The sequence below is a fragment of the Thamnophis elegans genome, chromosome 1 (assembly GCF_009769535.1).
Source record: "Thamnophis elegans isolate rThaEle1 chromosome 1, rThaEle1.pri, whole genome shotgun sequence".
Taxonomy (NCBI): Eukaryota; Metazoa; Chordata; class Lepidosauria; order Squamata; family Colubridae; genus Thamnophis; species Thamnophis elegans.
In genome coordinates, this window is record NC_045541.1 from 35,922,878 (window position 1) to 35,941,422 (window position 18,545).

At 37.5% G+C, this 18,545-nt stretch overlaps 1 protein-coding gene across 2 annotated transcripts in view; it reads right to left on the reverse strand.

Annotated features, from left to right (window-relative positions):
* Window positions 1-18,545, reverse strand: part of GALNT13 (polypeptide N-acetylgalactosaminyltransferase 13) — a 230,149-nt gene that overhangs the window by 10,511 nt on the left and 201,093 nt on the right. Inside the window, exons 11-12 of one of the 2 annotated variants that reach the window (XM_032217127.1) lie at window positions 11,346-11,480; window positions 2,139-2,337 (exon numbers count right to left, since the gene is read on the reverse strand). In XM_032217127.1, coding sequence (XP_032073018.1) covers window positions 2,152-2,337; window positions 11,346-11,480 — 321 coding nt within the window. In that variant the 3' untranslated portion in view covers window positions 2,139-2,151. The remainder of the gene's footprint in view (window positions 1-2,138; window positions 2,338-11,345; window positions 11,481-18,545) is intronic. The other variant, XM_032217135.1, reaches the window with a different exon arrangement.

The window sequence follows — 18,545 nt, forward strand, 5'->3', positions numbered from 1 at the left end:
CAGGATGGGCATGGCCAGCTCAACATCACTCATGTTGGGGGGGATTCAGGGTGACATGAGTGCTCTGTCAGTGAAAACAGAGCTCAGGAAGGCCGCCTGTATCATTCAAAAGCTCTGTTTTTGCTGGCAGAGGCACCACGGACTGGTCCTTCACTGTTTCTAGAGTGGCCCATGGGCCAGATCTAAGCAACCCATGGGCCAGCTCCAGCTCCTGAGCCTTGAGTTTGACACCCCTGCTCTAGACCAAATAGTAAAATACAGAGATGTTTCAGGGCATGGTAGAGCAGAAGGCAGAGCTATGGTGGAGCAATCCTCCAAAGCAAATATATGTTTATTTACATATACCTTCACCCTTAGCTTTCATCTCTTCAGTTGCCATGTCATCATTCGTTCAATTTGAATGAGATGAATTTTAACATGAATTCAGATAAGCAAAAGTTAAAAGTATTTTACATTTTACTGAACGCTTACTCTTAGCAGTAAATTTTAATTTAAATTTTCCTTCATTGCACTTTTTTTTATTATGCTCTGTGACAGACTCAATTCTCACAATTGCATTCTTTTTACCAATTTGGTTTGGAAACTAATCAAGGAGAGAAGCAACTTAGAACTGAGGAGAAATTTTATGACAGTTAGAACAATTAATCAGTGGAACAACTTGCCTCCAGAAATTGTGAATGCTCCAACACTTCAAGTCTTTAAGAAGATGTTGGATAGCCATTTATCTGAAACGGTATAGGGTTTCCTGTCTAGGCAGGGCGTTGGACTAGAAGACCTCCAAGGTCCCTTCCAACTCTGCTGTTGTATTGTATTGTATTGGTTATTGGAATTATCCTGTAGTGATAAAGACACTACATAAATACAACAGTCATCATTTTACAGACAAAATGGAACATTCTGTTTCTTGTCAAAAGGGAAAGAAGGATTCAAAATGGCCGAGAGAATTGCTTTTGATACTGAGATATGAAGGCTTCTAACAGTTTTACTAAACTACAATTAACACTTATTGAACTAAATGTGAGATATAAATTTCTTTGAAGGCATTTTTTTTATACGGAAGGGTGTTTCGATTTGAAAGAACCATTGATGATTATAAAGCTGTATAGCAGAACTTCTGCTTTGGTAAAGTTATTGGAAACTAATTTCCAAACTAAACCAAGGACTTCAACTATCAATAATTATAATGCTATAAGCCACTTAGAATCACTGAGTTGAATGGCCATATAAATTTGTTTAATACATGAATAAAAATAAATGTAAATAAAGTTTGCTCTGATAGTATCAACATGGCAAAAACTCACTTTACAGAAAAACATTCAATAAAAAAAACCTAAGAAACACAGCATTCCTTGTCTTTACACAGTGCTGTAAATTGGCTGTCCACTACTACTGTACTAATAGATTCACAGAATGATAGAATCAATGCCAGGAATGGTGGCTTCTGTGTTAGATTTTTATACCATTCCCCCCTGAAAATCATAAAGGCATAAATAACACTCCATCCTCTTTATAGGGTTGTACTATAAGTTGAACTAAGTGGTACAGCTTAGCTGGCTGAGGAATTCTGGGAGTTGAAGTCCACAAGTCTTAAAGTTGCCAAGTTTGGAGACCCCGGGCTTAGACCCAGAGGGAGTGATTGGCCTTATTTTCAAAAGTGGCTCTGGATTCAAATTTGAGTTATCCAACGGTGTAATTACTCTTTCATTGGCTATGCTATATAACTGGATTGGATTAAATGTTGGGCAGCATTTGAATCCCCCAAAGGGGCCTGATCTGCTGGCATGTGAGTCAGTAGATAATCAAACACTGGCTACCACCACAAAGATTTTGCCAACTTTAACATTTAGACACTATTGATTGAAAAGAGATGCTTTAAGGTAATGCAAAACAACTAGACTTTTAACAGCTTTTTAGAATTAAGTAAGATATGCAAACACAAGAACTACACCACAGAAGGCACATCTAGCTTTTATCAAAATGTTTTTTGACATAGGTTTGCAGTAAGTAGCATTAATAAATGCAGTTGTTACATAGCTATTTTACCTCAATTCTAGACTTTACTCTATAGTGAAAAGTAGGGGGGGGGGCTGAGCAGGGAAATAATTATCATATTTATTATTTTTTTTCATGATACCTACCTCTAGGCATCTACTAAAGGAAATAATCGGTAGAGCTTTTAAAAACGTTCCTAAAAACCTCCAGCCGAGTATAGTTTCTGAACAACCACTTCTGAAAAGGGCTGTCATTACAAGCCTCCATAGTGGGACCATGAATGGCATCTTCTATCCTGCTTACAGTCAGACAAGACTGGGTAATAATATGAAGGAAGGTGTGTGTCTATGAGACAGAAAAATGGCACAACAAGTAGGAATCATGAAGCAAAGGATAAATCTCTCTATCCAACCTATGACAATGAAAAGGTGAATGAACTACTGTAAGAATCTTATATTCACACAGCTTAAGTCATCATCTTAAAACAGTCTTGGTATTTTACATGGGTTTCACAAAACACTAACATAAATCAACTCTAGAAAGAGTGCAAAGAAGAGCAACAAAGATTATTAGGGGAGTGGAGACTAAAAAATATAAAGAAGGATTGCAGGAATTGGGTATGTCTAGTTGAATGAAAAGAAGGACTTTTTACAAATTTGAAAAAGAGCGATCGCACTGGTTATCTGGAGACACTTCAACTAGGCCTTTACCCTAAAATAAAACTGCTGCTGATGAGCTTCCTTCACTCTGTCTTACATTTGGGCAATGGCACAGCTTTTTAAGTAGTTGATATAATTAGATCTCGACCTACAACATTCATTTAGTAACCATTCAAATTTACAATGGCACTGAAAAAAGTGACTTGACCATTTTTCACACTTACGACCATTGCAGCATCCCCATGGTCACGTGATCAAAATCTTGTTTTGTGACCCCCTTTTGTGACTTTCTGACAAGCAAAGTCAACAGGGAAGCCAGATTCACTTAACAACCATGTTATTAACTTAACAACTCCAGTGATTCACTTAACAACTATGGCAAGAAAGGTCATAAAACGGGGCAAAAATCACTAAACAATTATCTTGCTTAGCAATGGAAATGTTAGACTCAATTCATAAATTGAAGAATGTATGTATGTATGTATGTATGTATGTATGTATGTATGTATGTATGTATGTGTGTGGTGGGTTCTGGATCCCATTCCAACCGATATGGTTGGAACAGGCCTGGCGGTATCCACATGGATGTGCGCAGTGCGCGCATGTGTCTTAGCGCCTCCACAACATTCCAGCTGCTCCACGGAGTGTTGCACAGATGCTGTATGCGCCATGCGCTTGCGCCTTAAAAGACAGGTAAGGAGCTCAGGCGGGCGGGTGGGTCCTCTTGAGCATTGTATCGGAACGGTGACGGGTGCTCTGGAGCACCTGGTACAGGCTCTGGTATGCCTGTACCAGGGTGTACCGCCTGCAATCCACTACTGGTATGTATGTATATAATTTCAAAGTATAAAAACAGATCTTATCATCAATAAAACATTGGGTTGCTGTAATGGTCAAAAATGTCTCCATCTCTATGCTTTTACACTATATTTGTATTTCACTGTATATGTAGATCACTCCTATTTATTATCAATATTCTAACGTACAGTGTAGGTTGGCTTAGTCTTTATTTTTGAAGGAAGATCTATTCCTCTTATTTAATTTTGGTAATTAGAGTGTACTAGCATGGAGAACAACTAAAAATTGCTCACTATGAGTGAGCAACTGGAATATCAATTTTCATTATGCATCTCAGATGCATAACCATTTCCCTTCTGTTTTCTACTAATAGAAAGTAAATGCAGAATGGAAAAAAATGAAGATTTAGTAGTCTTGAATATCAATATTTATTAAACACATAGTGAGCAAATTGAACAGTTATGCATGAAAAAAGTAAGAATGTCATTGCAAAACATTTTCAATTAAAAGGGAATATATTCAAAAGTTCTGACTACAGGGAATTTATCTGCATGCAGTGCAGCTAAACTTATCTCAAATCCATGCAAATTCCTATTATTAGCTTTCATTCAGTCCTGCCAATTTAGAGGAAAACAATGAACCCTGTGAAATGATTAATCTTTCAGTTTACAAATAAAAACGAGTCTTATCAAACGTAAACAGTTCTGAATCGTGAACCAATTTACCAAAACCTTAATGGACTGATATCTGTAACTTTAAAATATATTAATACACCAAAAACATTTTATAACAACATTTAATCTATACAGCAGAAACCTTTTCAATTATCAAAATAATGTAAAAAGGTTGGTTGGAACCAGCTAATTGAACCTGTCACAGCGTGCCTCACAAGGATTATTGCTGTCTAATGGAAGTAGCAGCTGGTCACTCAAAATAACAATGACTCTATATCGGAATAGGTTTCAGGAAAAGCACAAAACATTGTTTGTAAGCACTATGAGAATTAAATTAAAAGACCCCGCATATTGCCAATGGAAAACACATATCGGTTTCCCATCTCCCTGTGTTCTCTAGTCCTCATCTCCATTTCTTTGCAAATGTAGTGCTCTGATGAATTTGATTCTCATAAATACATATCCCAAATGTTCTGATATAATGTGCCTCATGAAAGATTTATTATGCAATACCAAATGCAATTGGATCATTCCATTCATTTTGCAGGTGCAGGAAAAAAACAGAAATGAACTTTTTGTTGGTGTGACTATTCACAATGAATACATTTCTGAGTATTTTTTTTAAAGAAAGGACAATTCGCAAATATTTTGAGAAATGATATTTTCTCCTTTTATCTACGCATCTGTATCATGTATCCCTCCTTTTCTATTCTCTACAAAAATGTAACACACTAGAAGACAATTATCTTCAACTATCAGCATTAGCATCATGCTACATGTAACAGGAAATGGAGAATCTATTCTTATAAAATAGTCTACATCTAAACAAAGGTCAGATATATCACAAAAGCAGTACACAAGTGAAATCCTAAACTAAAATCAATCACAGGGATTACTAGTTTCAAAATGCTTACCTCAAAGTTGTATTCCCATTTACCTGCATGCTAACAAAAGCAAAGGAATGGCAATATACAGTCAAACTATGACCCAGGAAAATATATAGGAAGCATTATGTTTCTTCCAACTGCCTATGTCATCCCCAGGCATCATGATACAGAGAGTCAACCAAATACTTCTAGCGTCTAAATCTTGGTAGGTAGTTCAAAAAAGGTCAAAGCATATGTCCAGACAGATTTTTTCCATAAAAGCAATAGTCTTCCTCCATTTGAATAACTGAGAACCAGTTGGTGTTGTGGTGAAAATGCCAGGCTAGAAGCTAGGAGACCATGAATTCTGGTGCTACCTTAGGCACAAAGCCAGCTGGATCATCTTGGGCCAGTCATTCTCTCTTAGTTCTAGGAAGCAGACAAGGGAGAACTACTATGGAAAAACCTGGCCGAGAAAACTCAGCCAGGCAAATCATCAGAAATAAATAAACTAATATGAAGGCATTCATTCTCATTCTCATTCTCATTCTCATTCTCATTCTCTCTCTCTCTCTCTCTCTCTCACTCACACACACACACACACACACACACACACGGCAAAAGATTGCTAATAATTTGGCAAAAGATTGCAATTCAAGGTGATTATCTTTAAGGCATGGCATAGGTCCAGGTTACTTGAGGAATTGTCTCACCCCACTGGGATTGGTCCGTACTACTCGTGCCGGCATAGGTGGCTGCAACCCTATCTTGCCATAATGGCTTAAAGACCTGGCTCTGCCAGTTGGCTTGGGGCCCCAGTAGAGGAACAGCGCAATGGAGATGGTTGATAGAGTAATAACAGATCCCACTCCCCACCCCTCCCCAAGTGCCCTTGGTTTTAATGTCTGGTAAGGTGGGCAGCTAATAAGATTTATAAATAAATAATAAGGTTCATAAAATCAAATATACCCATGCAGTGTATACCAAACTAGTACATTTAAGAGTTAAAAATCAAGCTATGCATTTCATACATAAAGATTTGGAAATCTGTACTTTGGTTATAAATCCTGCATGTTCCCTTGTTGAAAACAGCTTGGTAAAACTCTAAAAGGCTCATAAAGAATAACGCAACAACAGCAGGATACCACAAACAACATACTGAAATAGTAGATGCAAAGTTACAAGAGGAACGTAATTTATCAAAGCTGTATCACAGCTGTATCAATTCATATATTCAGAGTTTTCTCCTTAAGTTGGTATGACAAGGAAACATCTGTTCAAAACTCAGCTGTTTACAAAACTATGAAAAGATGCTGCTTGACACCACAGGACTATCATTTCTGAAATAATATATTGGCTCTGAATTAAGAGCAACCCAAGAAATTGTGATGATAGATTAGATGGATGGATGGATAGATAGACAAAACTTTCAAAATGTTAAGCTTTCTATTGTCACTGCAGGGACATTAATGGAAGTTCTTGATTAATTAGATGTTAAGTGGTATTTCACAACACAAGATCTAAAATCAAATATAAAAATGGCGTAAGAGGGGGAAATGCATAAATTTCATTTTAGAATTCTATATTTCTGAAATACGGGTACCAAGGGTAATATGATTTCTTTGTGGTTTTTCATGTGCAAGATGTTGGGACTTTTTATGTATAAGTCTTGGTGAGCATCTCTCCTTTATTTATTTATTTACTTAGGCTTCTATACTACTAAATGCCCATAAGCACAAAGCAGCCTACAGAGCAGTCTAACTAGGGTTAAAAGAGATATTAAGAGAGCCAACTGTTCAGCTCCCCACTAACCATGACAGTGTTATCCTGAGGGAGGAACCAAACCTCCATATGTCCAAATGCTGTCTTGTGTTCTTTATATTATCAGCTTCCAAAATAGAAATACAAAAAGGAAAAAAGGCATGAGCAACCTTTTCATATATGCCTTTAATGGTCTGATTTGGGGAAATTTGGGCTAGGCAATCATTGAAAGGTTTGGACTAGGGGACAAATCACCTTCGTTCACTGTTGTAAATACTGCATGTGGGACATGGAGGAGGAGAGAGAAGGAAGATAAAAACCGAAAGTGATGAAATCCTCCAGTCTTCACAAAAACTACATCACAGTCATCATCATCATCGCTACCACCAAAATTTTCACATGACATCCCCCCCAAAGCCCCTCACCCTTTAAAAAAAAGAAACAGATTCTAATGTACTCTATCTACATGATATCTATATTTTCCCCGTTCAGGAAATAATGGAATTAGGGGAAGAAGATTGGGGATTTTTAAATGGGGCTGCCTAGATATTTCAGCGGACACAGAATGCAATAGCACTGTACAGTATATTACATTTCTGCTCCACAAGCTGCACTAATTGCCAGTTTGCTTCCTAGTCTCAATCAAAATATTGGGTTTGACATTTAAAGCCATTCATATCATAGACTGAACTACCAGCCCACCTTGTTTGATCTGGCAGAGAAGGCACGCTGCAGTTACTATCACTAAGGATCTACATTTTGGGGGTTCTAGGAAATGGGCCTTCATTCTCATAGTGTCCATTTTATGAAATAGTCTTCCTCCTGGAATTAGATTAGCTCCACCCCTTTTGACATTCTGGAAGGCCCTCAAGGCCTGGTTTAAGTTATCGGGCTTGGGGTCCCTGGGAAGTGGAGACTTGCTTACATGGCTCCATTGCTGAGCTGATGGAGGCTTCAGTGAGGCCTGTGCACATGGATGGGGGGGACGTGGAGGGTTTGTGCACGCATGCATGGGGGGAGGTCACTGCATTATGAATGTGGGCATGCACATGTGCGATAGCACCCGAGCAGAAAAGTGTTCGCCATCAGTGAAATAGATGCTTCCTAATAGTATACTGTAGTGGTTAAGGCACCGGGCTAGAAACTAGGAGACTGAGAATTCTACTCCCACTTAGACACAAAGACAGCTGGGTGACCTTGGGCCAGTCAATCCTCAGCAATTTCTGAAAACTTTGCTAAGAAAACTACAGGAACTAATCCAGGCAGTCCCCAGAAGTCAAAGCTACACGTATAAACACGCACAAAGACAGAAACACTTGGTTGAATAAGTGAGAAATACTGTTATAGAAGTCCTGTTACTGGCTCCTTTTGCTTCTTAATTTCTCAATCCAAGAGGCATAAATGAATATTACAAGATTTTTAGAAAAAAAATCTTAGAAAAATATTTTTGCACCATTTTTAAGAATACTGAGTTTTTAAGAATACAGAGTTACTGTATATTAGTCAGCTACAATGCGCTAGGGCAGGCGTGTCAAACTCGTATCTTCATGATATCACCACATGACGTATCGGGACTTTCTTCCCTTCACTAAACTGGGCGTGAGCATGGCCAGCATGTGATACATCCAGGCCACGGGTCACGAGTTTGACAGCCCTGCGCTAGGGTATCAACTGTGTCATTTGATAATGCCATTGTTCCTGGGATTCTCTAGGTTCACTTCTGCATAATTTAAGATGAGTTTCTTAAGGTGGCTGGGTTGCCTCAGTACTTCTCTGTTTTCACTACTCAGTGAATTCTTACTGAAGAAAAAACATCTAGAATACCAAGAGTAAAGAGACTTTGAGGTTATACTGACATTAAATAAAATTCTATTAATCCTTATAAATAGTGAAATAATCATTTCCTTTTACAATTTATAAAAACTAAAATACCTTAAATCAAATCACTATTTGTAAATCACAATAATAACACAATAAAAATACATTTTTACACTACTATTATACATTTGGAATTGTGTGAGGTTTTCTCCCTCTTTCTTAATTCAATTTGGTAAGCTAGCACTACAACAAAATGATTCCTCAGGTAAATTGCCTTTTCTATGTGTTTCTTGTCATAGAACTACAAAATATTTCCTTTTTGCTGGCTCCATCTAATGGCTAATTCTGATTTTGCAATCGTGACTTTTTATAAGCTTCTAAGACGTAGCTTCAAAAAAAAAACTGATGAAATTTATTTTCAAATCTGCCACATGGAAACATTTTCTACGAACTATTTATCTCCTTATAAACATAGTTTCAAACTATTAAAATAGTGGTTATTTCAATACTGAATTGTACAAATATTATAAAACTGTCATTTGATTAAAAAAACATATATAAAATCTTATGAATTTTAATATAGTAATGAATCAGTAATAACAGCAAAAACCTGTATATCAAAGTAGAAAAGTAATACACATATGTATCATATAAAGTTTTTCTCCTTCAGCAAGTGCATCTGATTCTTAAATATTTTCCCATAAAACTACAGCTAAATATTTGTCAGTGAAATGGCATGGACTGTTCTTTCTTTGTCAACGCTGCAACAGTCTGACGGTATCTCATATATTTATAACATGTCTTCTTGCAGTAATGAAATTGCATAATGTATGTTTTGCATCCCAAACATCCTGCTGGCTTAGTATTTATGGGTGAAGAATTATGAACCTAGTCACAATATTTTATGGGAATGCATGTTTTATTATGCAGCATATCATTCCCAGATAATGAAAACTTCCTTGAAATAATAAATATTGCTGGTTTATTGGGAAACAGATCACTGCATAAATTGTAAGGTTCAAAATTACAGTAGATAGGAATATATTTTCCACATGAACTTGAAAGTATAATCCCAGTGTGATGAAGACCCATCTGTCATATCTGAAATTAACTCTAGGTTGGCTGCAACAGCTGCTCTGTTTCATTAAGTTCAGTGTCAAGCGGTGTCCTTCTGCAAATATAGAAGAAAGTCTAACAACTAGTTTCTTCATCACCCAGCTATGTAGTTAAATGTTGACATAATTTATTCGATTGTTTACCCTTTGGTTTATTTCTGCTGTTGCCAACTGCTCAGAAGAGGGGAGAGCTGTTAATACAACCTACCCATCGAAAGAAAAAATCTAGCTTAATCTCCTTTGTAGGATGTTCTATGATGGGTCTTCAAGATGAACTCACTTCAAAGTTTGGTTGCTCCCGGTTCGCCCTGGATCGGGTGAGCCATTAGTAGCAGCGGTGGGAGGCTCCACCCACCCGGATGCTTCTGCGCATGCGCAGAAGTGGTGTGCGCCAGAGCGGCCCAAACTGGTAGTAGAAAAATTGGCAACCCACCTCTGACTCGCTGGTCCATCTAATCCAGATCCTTGCTAGAATAGTCTACCTCAGTACATAGACCTAACTATAGTAACTTTCTGCTGCAGAAATTAATACACTTTCATAACTGTGTGCCTCACTACTTTCTTTTGTATGCTAGCTTTATCTTTTTGTCAATAATTTTTACTTATTTATAAGACTCTAAGGCTGATTCAGATTTGTGCATATACTTTCCACAAGAATGTTTACCATGCTAGGCCTAAGAGGTAGCGAAGGAAAGAAGGAAAGCAGACTGAATTGTTTGATTTCCAAGCATGTCAATACTTTATAACCTTATAAACTCTCTCACTTCAGATCAGAGGAATAGGAATGGTGACAGCTTATTTACATTCTTTAAAACCTGTGCAATCATCTTGTGTAAGGAAGTGGGGAAATGGCTAAAAAGAGTCCCTGAAAGAAGTCATTTCAGGCACCCATATTCTGAGGGAAGCATGTTTTGAAGCAGCTGTAGATGCCTTCTAAAAGAAAACAGGGGTTACTTGTTATGCTCCCACATGTTGTGAAGACCCTCTTTAATAGCAATAGCAATTAGACTTATATACCACTTTACAGGGCTTTTACAGCTCTCTCTAAGCAGTTTACAGAGTCAGCATTTTGCCCCCAACAACCTGAGTCCTCATTTTACCCATCTCGGAAGGATGGAAGGCCTAGTCAACCTTGAACCTGGTGAGATTTGAACTGCCAAATTGCAGTCAGCTGAAGTAGCCTGCAGTACTGCACTCTAACCACTGTGCCACCGTGGCTCATGCTCTGAATAATGGTCTGAATAACCTAACAAATGTGATTCACTGCCTTTAGGCTCCATTATACGGAGATCTCAGGTTTAGAAGAGGTTACTGTGGTAGAAGGAATAATCATTCACATGAGAGACGAGGTTATAAGGGAAAGAGATGCAAAGTTAGCACCTGCACCCCCCAATGTATCTGAAAATAAAGAAGGAAAAAACAACGGTGAAAACATTTCCTAACAAATTTACCAACCTGATAAAGAACTTTCTCAACATTGGCAACTTTTAAGATCTGTGGGCTTCCATTCCCAGAATTCCACAGCCAACACACTGGATATACCAACATGCAGATCTTAAAGTCAGCAAAGTAGAGAATGACTGCTTTAGCCTTTTCTTTGTTAGCTGCCGGCAAGCAATAATATTGTTCAAATATGCTTCATTTCTCTGTTTGAATAAATACCTCTGCATCGTATTCCCAAAGTTGATTTCCTCTCATGTGATGGCACTTCAGCATAATTACAGGCCCATTGAGCCTAGAGACATCCATACATAAATCATCTGTGCGAATTTCCTTGTCGGCGGTGTATGAAAATACCTGGAAGAGAGAGGTCCTGTTGGTAAAATAACAGCTAATGCTTAAGAGAAAAAGTTAGCACAGACATGGAAAGCATATCGAAAACACATATTTTGTTTCAAACCTGGCAACTCCCATTTCATTCATTGTCTAGCCATTTCAATGATTGTGAATGCACACAAGAAAGATTTCGGCTTTGACCTCAGGTGACAGATCAGCAGTAGGGAATCTGTATGTTGTTTCCTAACCTGTATTATGTACAGATAGTCCTCATGTAATAACCACTCATTTACTGACCATTTGAATTTATGACAGCGCTCAACAAGTAGTATATATAACTGGTTCTTCTTGTTGCAGCTGTCACAGAATTTCTGTAGTTATGCGAACATGATCTGGGCCAGTGACATGCAGTCAGAGGAGGCAGGGGAGGCACAGCCTCACCACTGTCAATCATGAAAAGGAAAAAAAAATGTAAATGGGAAAAGTCGAGTGCTGAGGTTAGGATAACTAGCTGCTGCCACACCGTGAATGACTGCCTGTTAAAAAAAGCCTCTAAAAAAGCAACCTCTACTAAGAGGCAGGAGAACTGCATGCCTCTTCTAGTCTGACCTTTTAGGTGCTCGAGCAGAGTTAAGTGAGGGTTAAAAGCCTAAAAAATCCTGAGGTAGTTGAGGCACGTAGTTCTCCTGCCTCATAGTAGAGGGCGCATTTTTAGAGGCTTCAACTCTGTCATTCTGTTTAAAGCTGCAGCGTCACGCTCCCTCTTCCTTCTCTCTTTCTCCGTTTCTGATGCCCCCCACCCCCACCCCACGCTCCCTCTTTTCCTTCAAATTTCCTTTTTTTCTTTTTTCTTTAATAAATGCAATGCTCAGGCATTCCCTCCTCTCCCGTGACACCCCACTGACTAAAGTACTTTCTTTCGCCCGCCTGAGCTCGCGGCAGCACACCTGAGCTCTGCCGCGAGCACAGGCAGGTGAAAGAAAGTGCTTTAGTCAGTGGGGTGTTGGGGGAGAGGACTGCTTCACCAGCCGTAAACCTCACCACACGTCACTGATCTGGGCTCATGGCAACCAGCTTGCAGTTCTATGTTGCAGCATCTTGCAGTTATGTGATCACCAACAAAGTCAATGAGGAAGCCAGTAGGAGGTCGCAAATGGTGACAGCGTAATGTCAGGTTTAATAAAGCTGTGAAATTTGCTTAATAACAGCAACTTAAAAATGCCAGAACTGCCATCGCTAAGCAACAGTCAAGTGACATTGAATTTTGCAACTGCTTTGCTTAGTGACAGAAATTCCAGTCCCAATTGCCATCATTAAGCAAGGATTACCTGTTATCTTAACTATATGAAAAGTGAAGTAATGTAATGAACTAGATCGTGTTCTCAGAAAAGCCACTTAAGAATGAGATCCCCTAGATGACTATTCAGGAATATTCTTTTAGAGTTAAAGTTTCAGAGCCGGATAGGGAATTGTGTTGTACTCTACTTGATTACCAAGATTAAAGTTGCGTACACTGTATTTTTATGACAGTAAGCATCATTGAATTTAATGGGGCTTGCATTTCAGTAGTCAAATATAGTGCTTCTTTTTCAAAATAGTCTGTAATGATAATCTTGGCAATTGCCTTGCATGTATAAACCATTAATTACTCCAAGATTCCTAGCAGACGTTTATAGAAAAATAGGGTTGATTCTGCTAAAAAAACCTAGAATTACTAGGATGGATTTTGATTGAAAGACCATTTGAGTGACTAGGGAAGCCTGGATATTATACACTCTATTACAATATTCTATTAAAAACTGTGGCAAGCAATTAAAACATAAAAATAAATTCTGAACACAAGGAGCAGTTATGAGGACAAAAATAAAACACAAATACATTTTTTAAAAGTTCAAACTTTGGGATATTTTAATCACATAAATAAATACTCAAATGTTGTTTGTGAAAAGTTTTATTCTAATGGAGATACAGTTGATGATCTATCTATATATAAACGGATGTGTGTGTGTTTCTGTGTGTATGTGTCTGTGTGCGCGTGTATGTTTCAGCATAACTCTGGAATACCTCGAGCAATTTCAACCAAACTTGGTACACAGATGACCTACTCTCTGGAAAAAAATACTGTGGGGGTAAGACACTCCTAACACCCCTCAGGGTGTGTGTTCTGTTGATACATCCTTTTGTGCCTTAAAATAGCTTCTACTGTACAGCACAGTGGAGTTGCCAGGGTAACGGCTTTACAGTACTCCACAAGGCGGCTCCCTCTAATAAGGAGGAAAATCCAACATTAGAAATTATGTTTGGTCCGGACATTTTCCCCCTATAAATAAATACCTGGGCAACACCGGGTTATCAGCTAGTATTAAAAAAAATTCAGGGTTTTTAGAATGTTTAGAATGTTTATTATAATTTATAGGCCGCCCTTTTCCCTGAGGGGACTCAGGGCGGCTTACAAAACACGGGGAAGGGGGTAAAAAGACAAAAAACATAAGACAATACATAATATTAAAAATAGAGCACAACATTCATTCATCATTCGGGATTATTTCAATTATGTAGATTTAATTTTCATGTATGCCATTGCAGTTTTATTGTTAAATAGATTAATATATTTATAGGTTGACATAGCCTGAGAGACATTTAAGATCTACATCAAAGGCACTTGGTTCAAGTCTTCTAATGGCAATTAACTTGATAAGCAGTCTGTGCCTTAAATGGCCCCTGAAATATGAGGTAATATTACTGCTTATAAGTTCATTTTAGGGATGATAGAATTCAGCCCTGTAAAGCACCTTACAGTGTTATATAAATGTGAAACATAAGTTCTCAAATAGCTTAATTAATCGTGCTATAAATATTAAAAACAGCACATGGCAATTATTAACATGATTCATGCAAATATTACAGGAGAGTTGGATACACTGTTTTTTTCCAGCATAATTTCTGGAGTGCTGGCAGCCATAAAAACCAAATCCTTATTGCATATTCTCCAGAGAAGGGAGAATATATGCTAATACAAGAATTGGACTACACAGTTTTCCTTGCGATTCTGTGTTCTTTCCATTAGTCAGAATGGGCCTAGGAAAATGCCTCTTCCCCCGTGAATAAAGCTGTAGAGTGCAACAAGAAGTGAATAGATTTTATTTGGTTTTGTTTCCAGGGCTGTTCTTTGTGTTTGGGTGTTTACTTTTATTTGTAAGCCACCCAAAACCGTTTGCAGTTGGGTGTATAAAAAAAATGTATAAACAAGCATAAATGCATAAATAAAATCCTACTTTCATAAGATCTAATGATGGTGGTTGTTTCTCCAGGAAAAGATACATGAAAATATGCTGAACATCCTTTGGCTCAACATTTGAAAGTAATAGTCATCTTTGATGAGTTTTTAGATTTTAAATGTTTACATTTACATACAGAACGTACCATAGATATTGGGGGAAGGAAGGCAAGGGGGACTAAGAAATTAAATGTTTGATATGATGCAATGCTCCACTTGGTGATGCAAAATCTTCTCTGTTATGTACTTGAATGCAATGTTGCAACACAAGGATGAAAGGACACAATTTGTATCATAAGGACACGGTGCACTTTTTATGATTCTGGCATCCTTACACATGCCCCACCCTCTCACCCCAATATGTACTGCACAAGACTGACTTGGAGGAGCAGAAGACATTAGCAGCAGCATTATAGTTGGTTAAATTTGGCCTGTAAAAATGAATAAATGTAAGATGAAATAGACAGTGAGAAAGAAAAGAATGAAAGAGAAGAAAGAAAAGGGTGCAGAGAAGAAAAGAAAGAAAAGAGTGCATTCTGAAAGAGTGCAGAGAAGAGCAACAAAGATGATTAAGGGCTGGACACTAAAACATATGAAGAACGGTTGCAGGAACTGGGTATGTCTAGTTTGATGAAAAGAAGGACTAGGGGAGACATGATAGCAGTGTTCCAATATTTGAGGTGCTGCCACAAAGAAAGGGGGGTTTCAACCTGTTCTCCAAAGCACCTGAGGGCAGGACAAGAAGCAATGGATGGAAACTAAGCAAGGAGAGAAGCAACCTAGAACTATGGAGAAATTTCCTGACAGTGAGAACTATTAATTACTGGAACACCTTAATTTCAGAAGTTGTGAAAGCTCCATCAGCTGAGGTTTTTAAGAAAAAATTGGTAAGCCATTTGTCTGAAATGGTGTAAATTCCCCTGCTTATGTAGGAGGTTGGACTACAAGAGCTTCAATGTCCCTTCCAACTCTGTTATTATTAAGTTTTGTTAAGAAAAAAACATTATAAAGGGGAGAGGTAGAAATTACTAATTCCAAGCTGCCACTTGATTTGAAGCCAGATCTTGGAAAGAATAAAATTAAGTGAAATTAAAGCAATGCAAGTGGCATCTATTCTAATAATTTACAAGGCTCCCAATTATTATGAATTCACCCCTCAACCAACTTAAAAGTATTCTAATCAAAAGTAAAGGAAAAGTATTCTCTCTTAATTGTTGAAAGCAACCTTTTGCCAATTAACTCCAGAATGCTACCTTTGGCGAAGTGTACAAATTGAATTTGATTGCTTTACCAATTAGAGAATGCATGCAAATCATTCTAAGTTACCAATTAGGTGTATTATAAAGGAAAAAGATTAAAAACAGATTTAATCACAATTTGTTAATATTCTAATATTTAGTTACACATGATACAAAGTTCATTATAAAAAAATGTTGCAAAGGCTTATAGTAAACTCCAACTACACATATGTAAACACAGTTTATATAAGCAACTTCTAATAGCATGCAAGAAGGAAAATGCTTTAATTCTTAATTTATCATTCGTATATTTTTGGACAATTAAGGGAATAGGAACCCTTTTCACATAAGAGATTTTTTAAATGTATGGAGAAAATATATAGGGTTACTTAATGCCATTTCAGTGATGTTGGCCTATATAAATAAAGGGCTCTTGCATTAATTTAAAATAAGTAACTGAAGTGCAACGGTCAAGTTCATTTGGGAAGGATACTACTACACGCATAAGCCAGATGACTGGATATTCTTTTGAATAAAATATTACATTGTTGATTTTTGAATGTAGTAAGGAAGATATTAATTTCACCTCATGTTTTAATTTACTTAACTGAATATGCCTACTGCACTATCTAAAATTAGTTTTATGAGACACTTGGAATTTAGCCTTTATTAGAAAAAACTTACAGAATTTGTGTATCTGTGAGAGGAGGCAATGTCCTCTATATACTTCTTCTAAAATGTAAATGTGGACATAGGACTATCTTGCTATCATCATAAATTGTGTGACATCATTATGACATATCAATACATTTGCATCAATTTCTATCTTGTTGCTCTACTTCAAGACCCTGCAATCCCTTAAAGTACGTCATTTCTACAAATTATTTTATGTCAGAAATGGCCTTCAAGAGATTACATATTCTTATAAATAACTGGCAAAAGAAATGTCCCAAATAGTTGAATCCAAGGTGAGGGGAAAAAGTTCTTATTAACAGCCAGCTATAATGTAGTTGATAAATGATTTTTTTAAAACAAAAAATTGATTTAATCTTAGTTATAGTGATTCAAAATCAGGGCAGAATGTGCCTGGAAACTGAAATTAACTAGCTTACAACTGTAAGAAGGTTTATATTTATTATGTTCCTGGCACTAAGAATAAGCCTTCATGTTTAACTTAGAATCAATGATCTATTGACAATCAAATGGTCAGTGGAACGGGGCTTGCTTTTCAGAAGTTGTGGGTACTCAATCACTGGAGATTTTAAAGAAGAGACTGACAGCTATTTGTCCAGGATGTGATCGGGTTTCCTGCTTGAGCAGGGGGTTGGACTAGAAGACCCCCAAGGTCCCTTCCAACTCTGTTATTCTATTCTGTTATTCTCTTAATTGGGAAAGGGGGGGCATTTTTTTTCTTTCCAATTCAACATAAAAATTGTATTGTAGGTCTCTGGATAGTGAGAAAGGTGATGTATAAATTTTAATAAATAAATGTAATAAATAAAATAAACAGAAAAGGCAGCAGTGCAATCAGAAAGGGAATGGGTCTCCAGGGCATCAAAGCAGTACTCTGGGCAGATTGTCCATTTCTACTTTTATGAGGTGGCATCAAGTCAACATTGACTCTTAGCAATCACATAGGTATGGCTGGTCTCAAACCAAGTCTTTCAGATATCCGAATGGTGCACACATCACTGCTGTAATTATCCATACCTTCCTGCTGGTTATCCTCTTTCTTTCTTTTCATTGCTATAGACTTCTCAAGGCAGCCATATCTTCACATATTGTGTTCACAATATAATTTGAGGCTGATCATTTGTACCTTGAGTTAGAATTCTGGATTAATTTGTTCCATTTTTTGGCTTGGCTACTCATGTATTCTCATGACTCTTATCCAATTCCAAAATCCAAAAGCAGTGATTCTCTTTCTCTCCTCATCCTTCAAAGTTCAACTTTCATTTCCGTAGAGTGTCACAAGTAAAAACACTGCCTGCATGATTCTCATTTTTATAGACACATCATAGCAGAATATTTTTCCCAAGGCCTTCACTATACACCCGTAAGAAATAACCTGCATATTTCTTGACTGCTAGTGCCTTTACTATTAATAGTTGATCTTAAAAGGACGACATTATCCATTACATCAATATCTTCTTTGTCAGTACTAAGACTGGGTGCTACACCTGCTCTCATTAGTTTGGTCGTCTTCATTTTAATCACGTCCCATTTTTTTTTCATTGTGCTCCTTGACTTTCATTACTAGAGCTTGCAGATCATTTGCATTTTCAGCTATCAAAGTAGTGTCATCAGTGCAAGCTTATGTTTCTTCCTCTAATTTTAACACTATGCTAATCTTGCAGTTCAGTCACCCCCCCCCCCCCCCCCCCAATATTTGCTCAGCCTATAGATTGAATAAAGGAGAAGAGAGGATACGGTCTTATCTCACTTTTATCCTGACCAGGAGCCTGTCTGTTTTGCCACATTCCATCCAGACTGTGATATCCTGTCCTGTGTTTAGAGTTCACATAAAAGATTCCCATATTTGTTAAGGACATTTCACCACTTGGCCTGCTC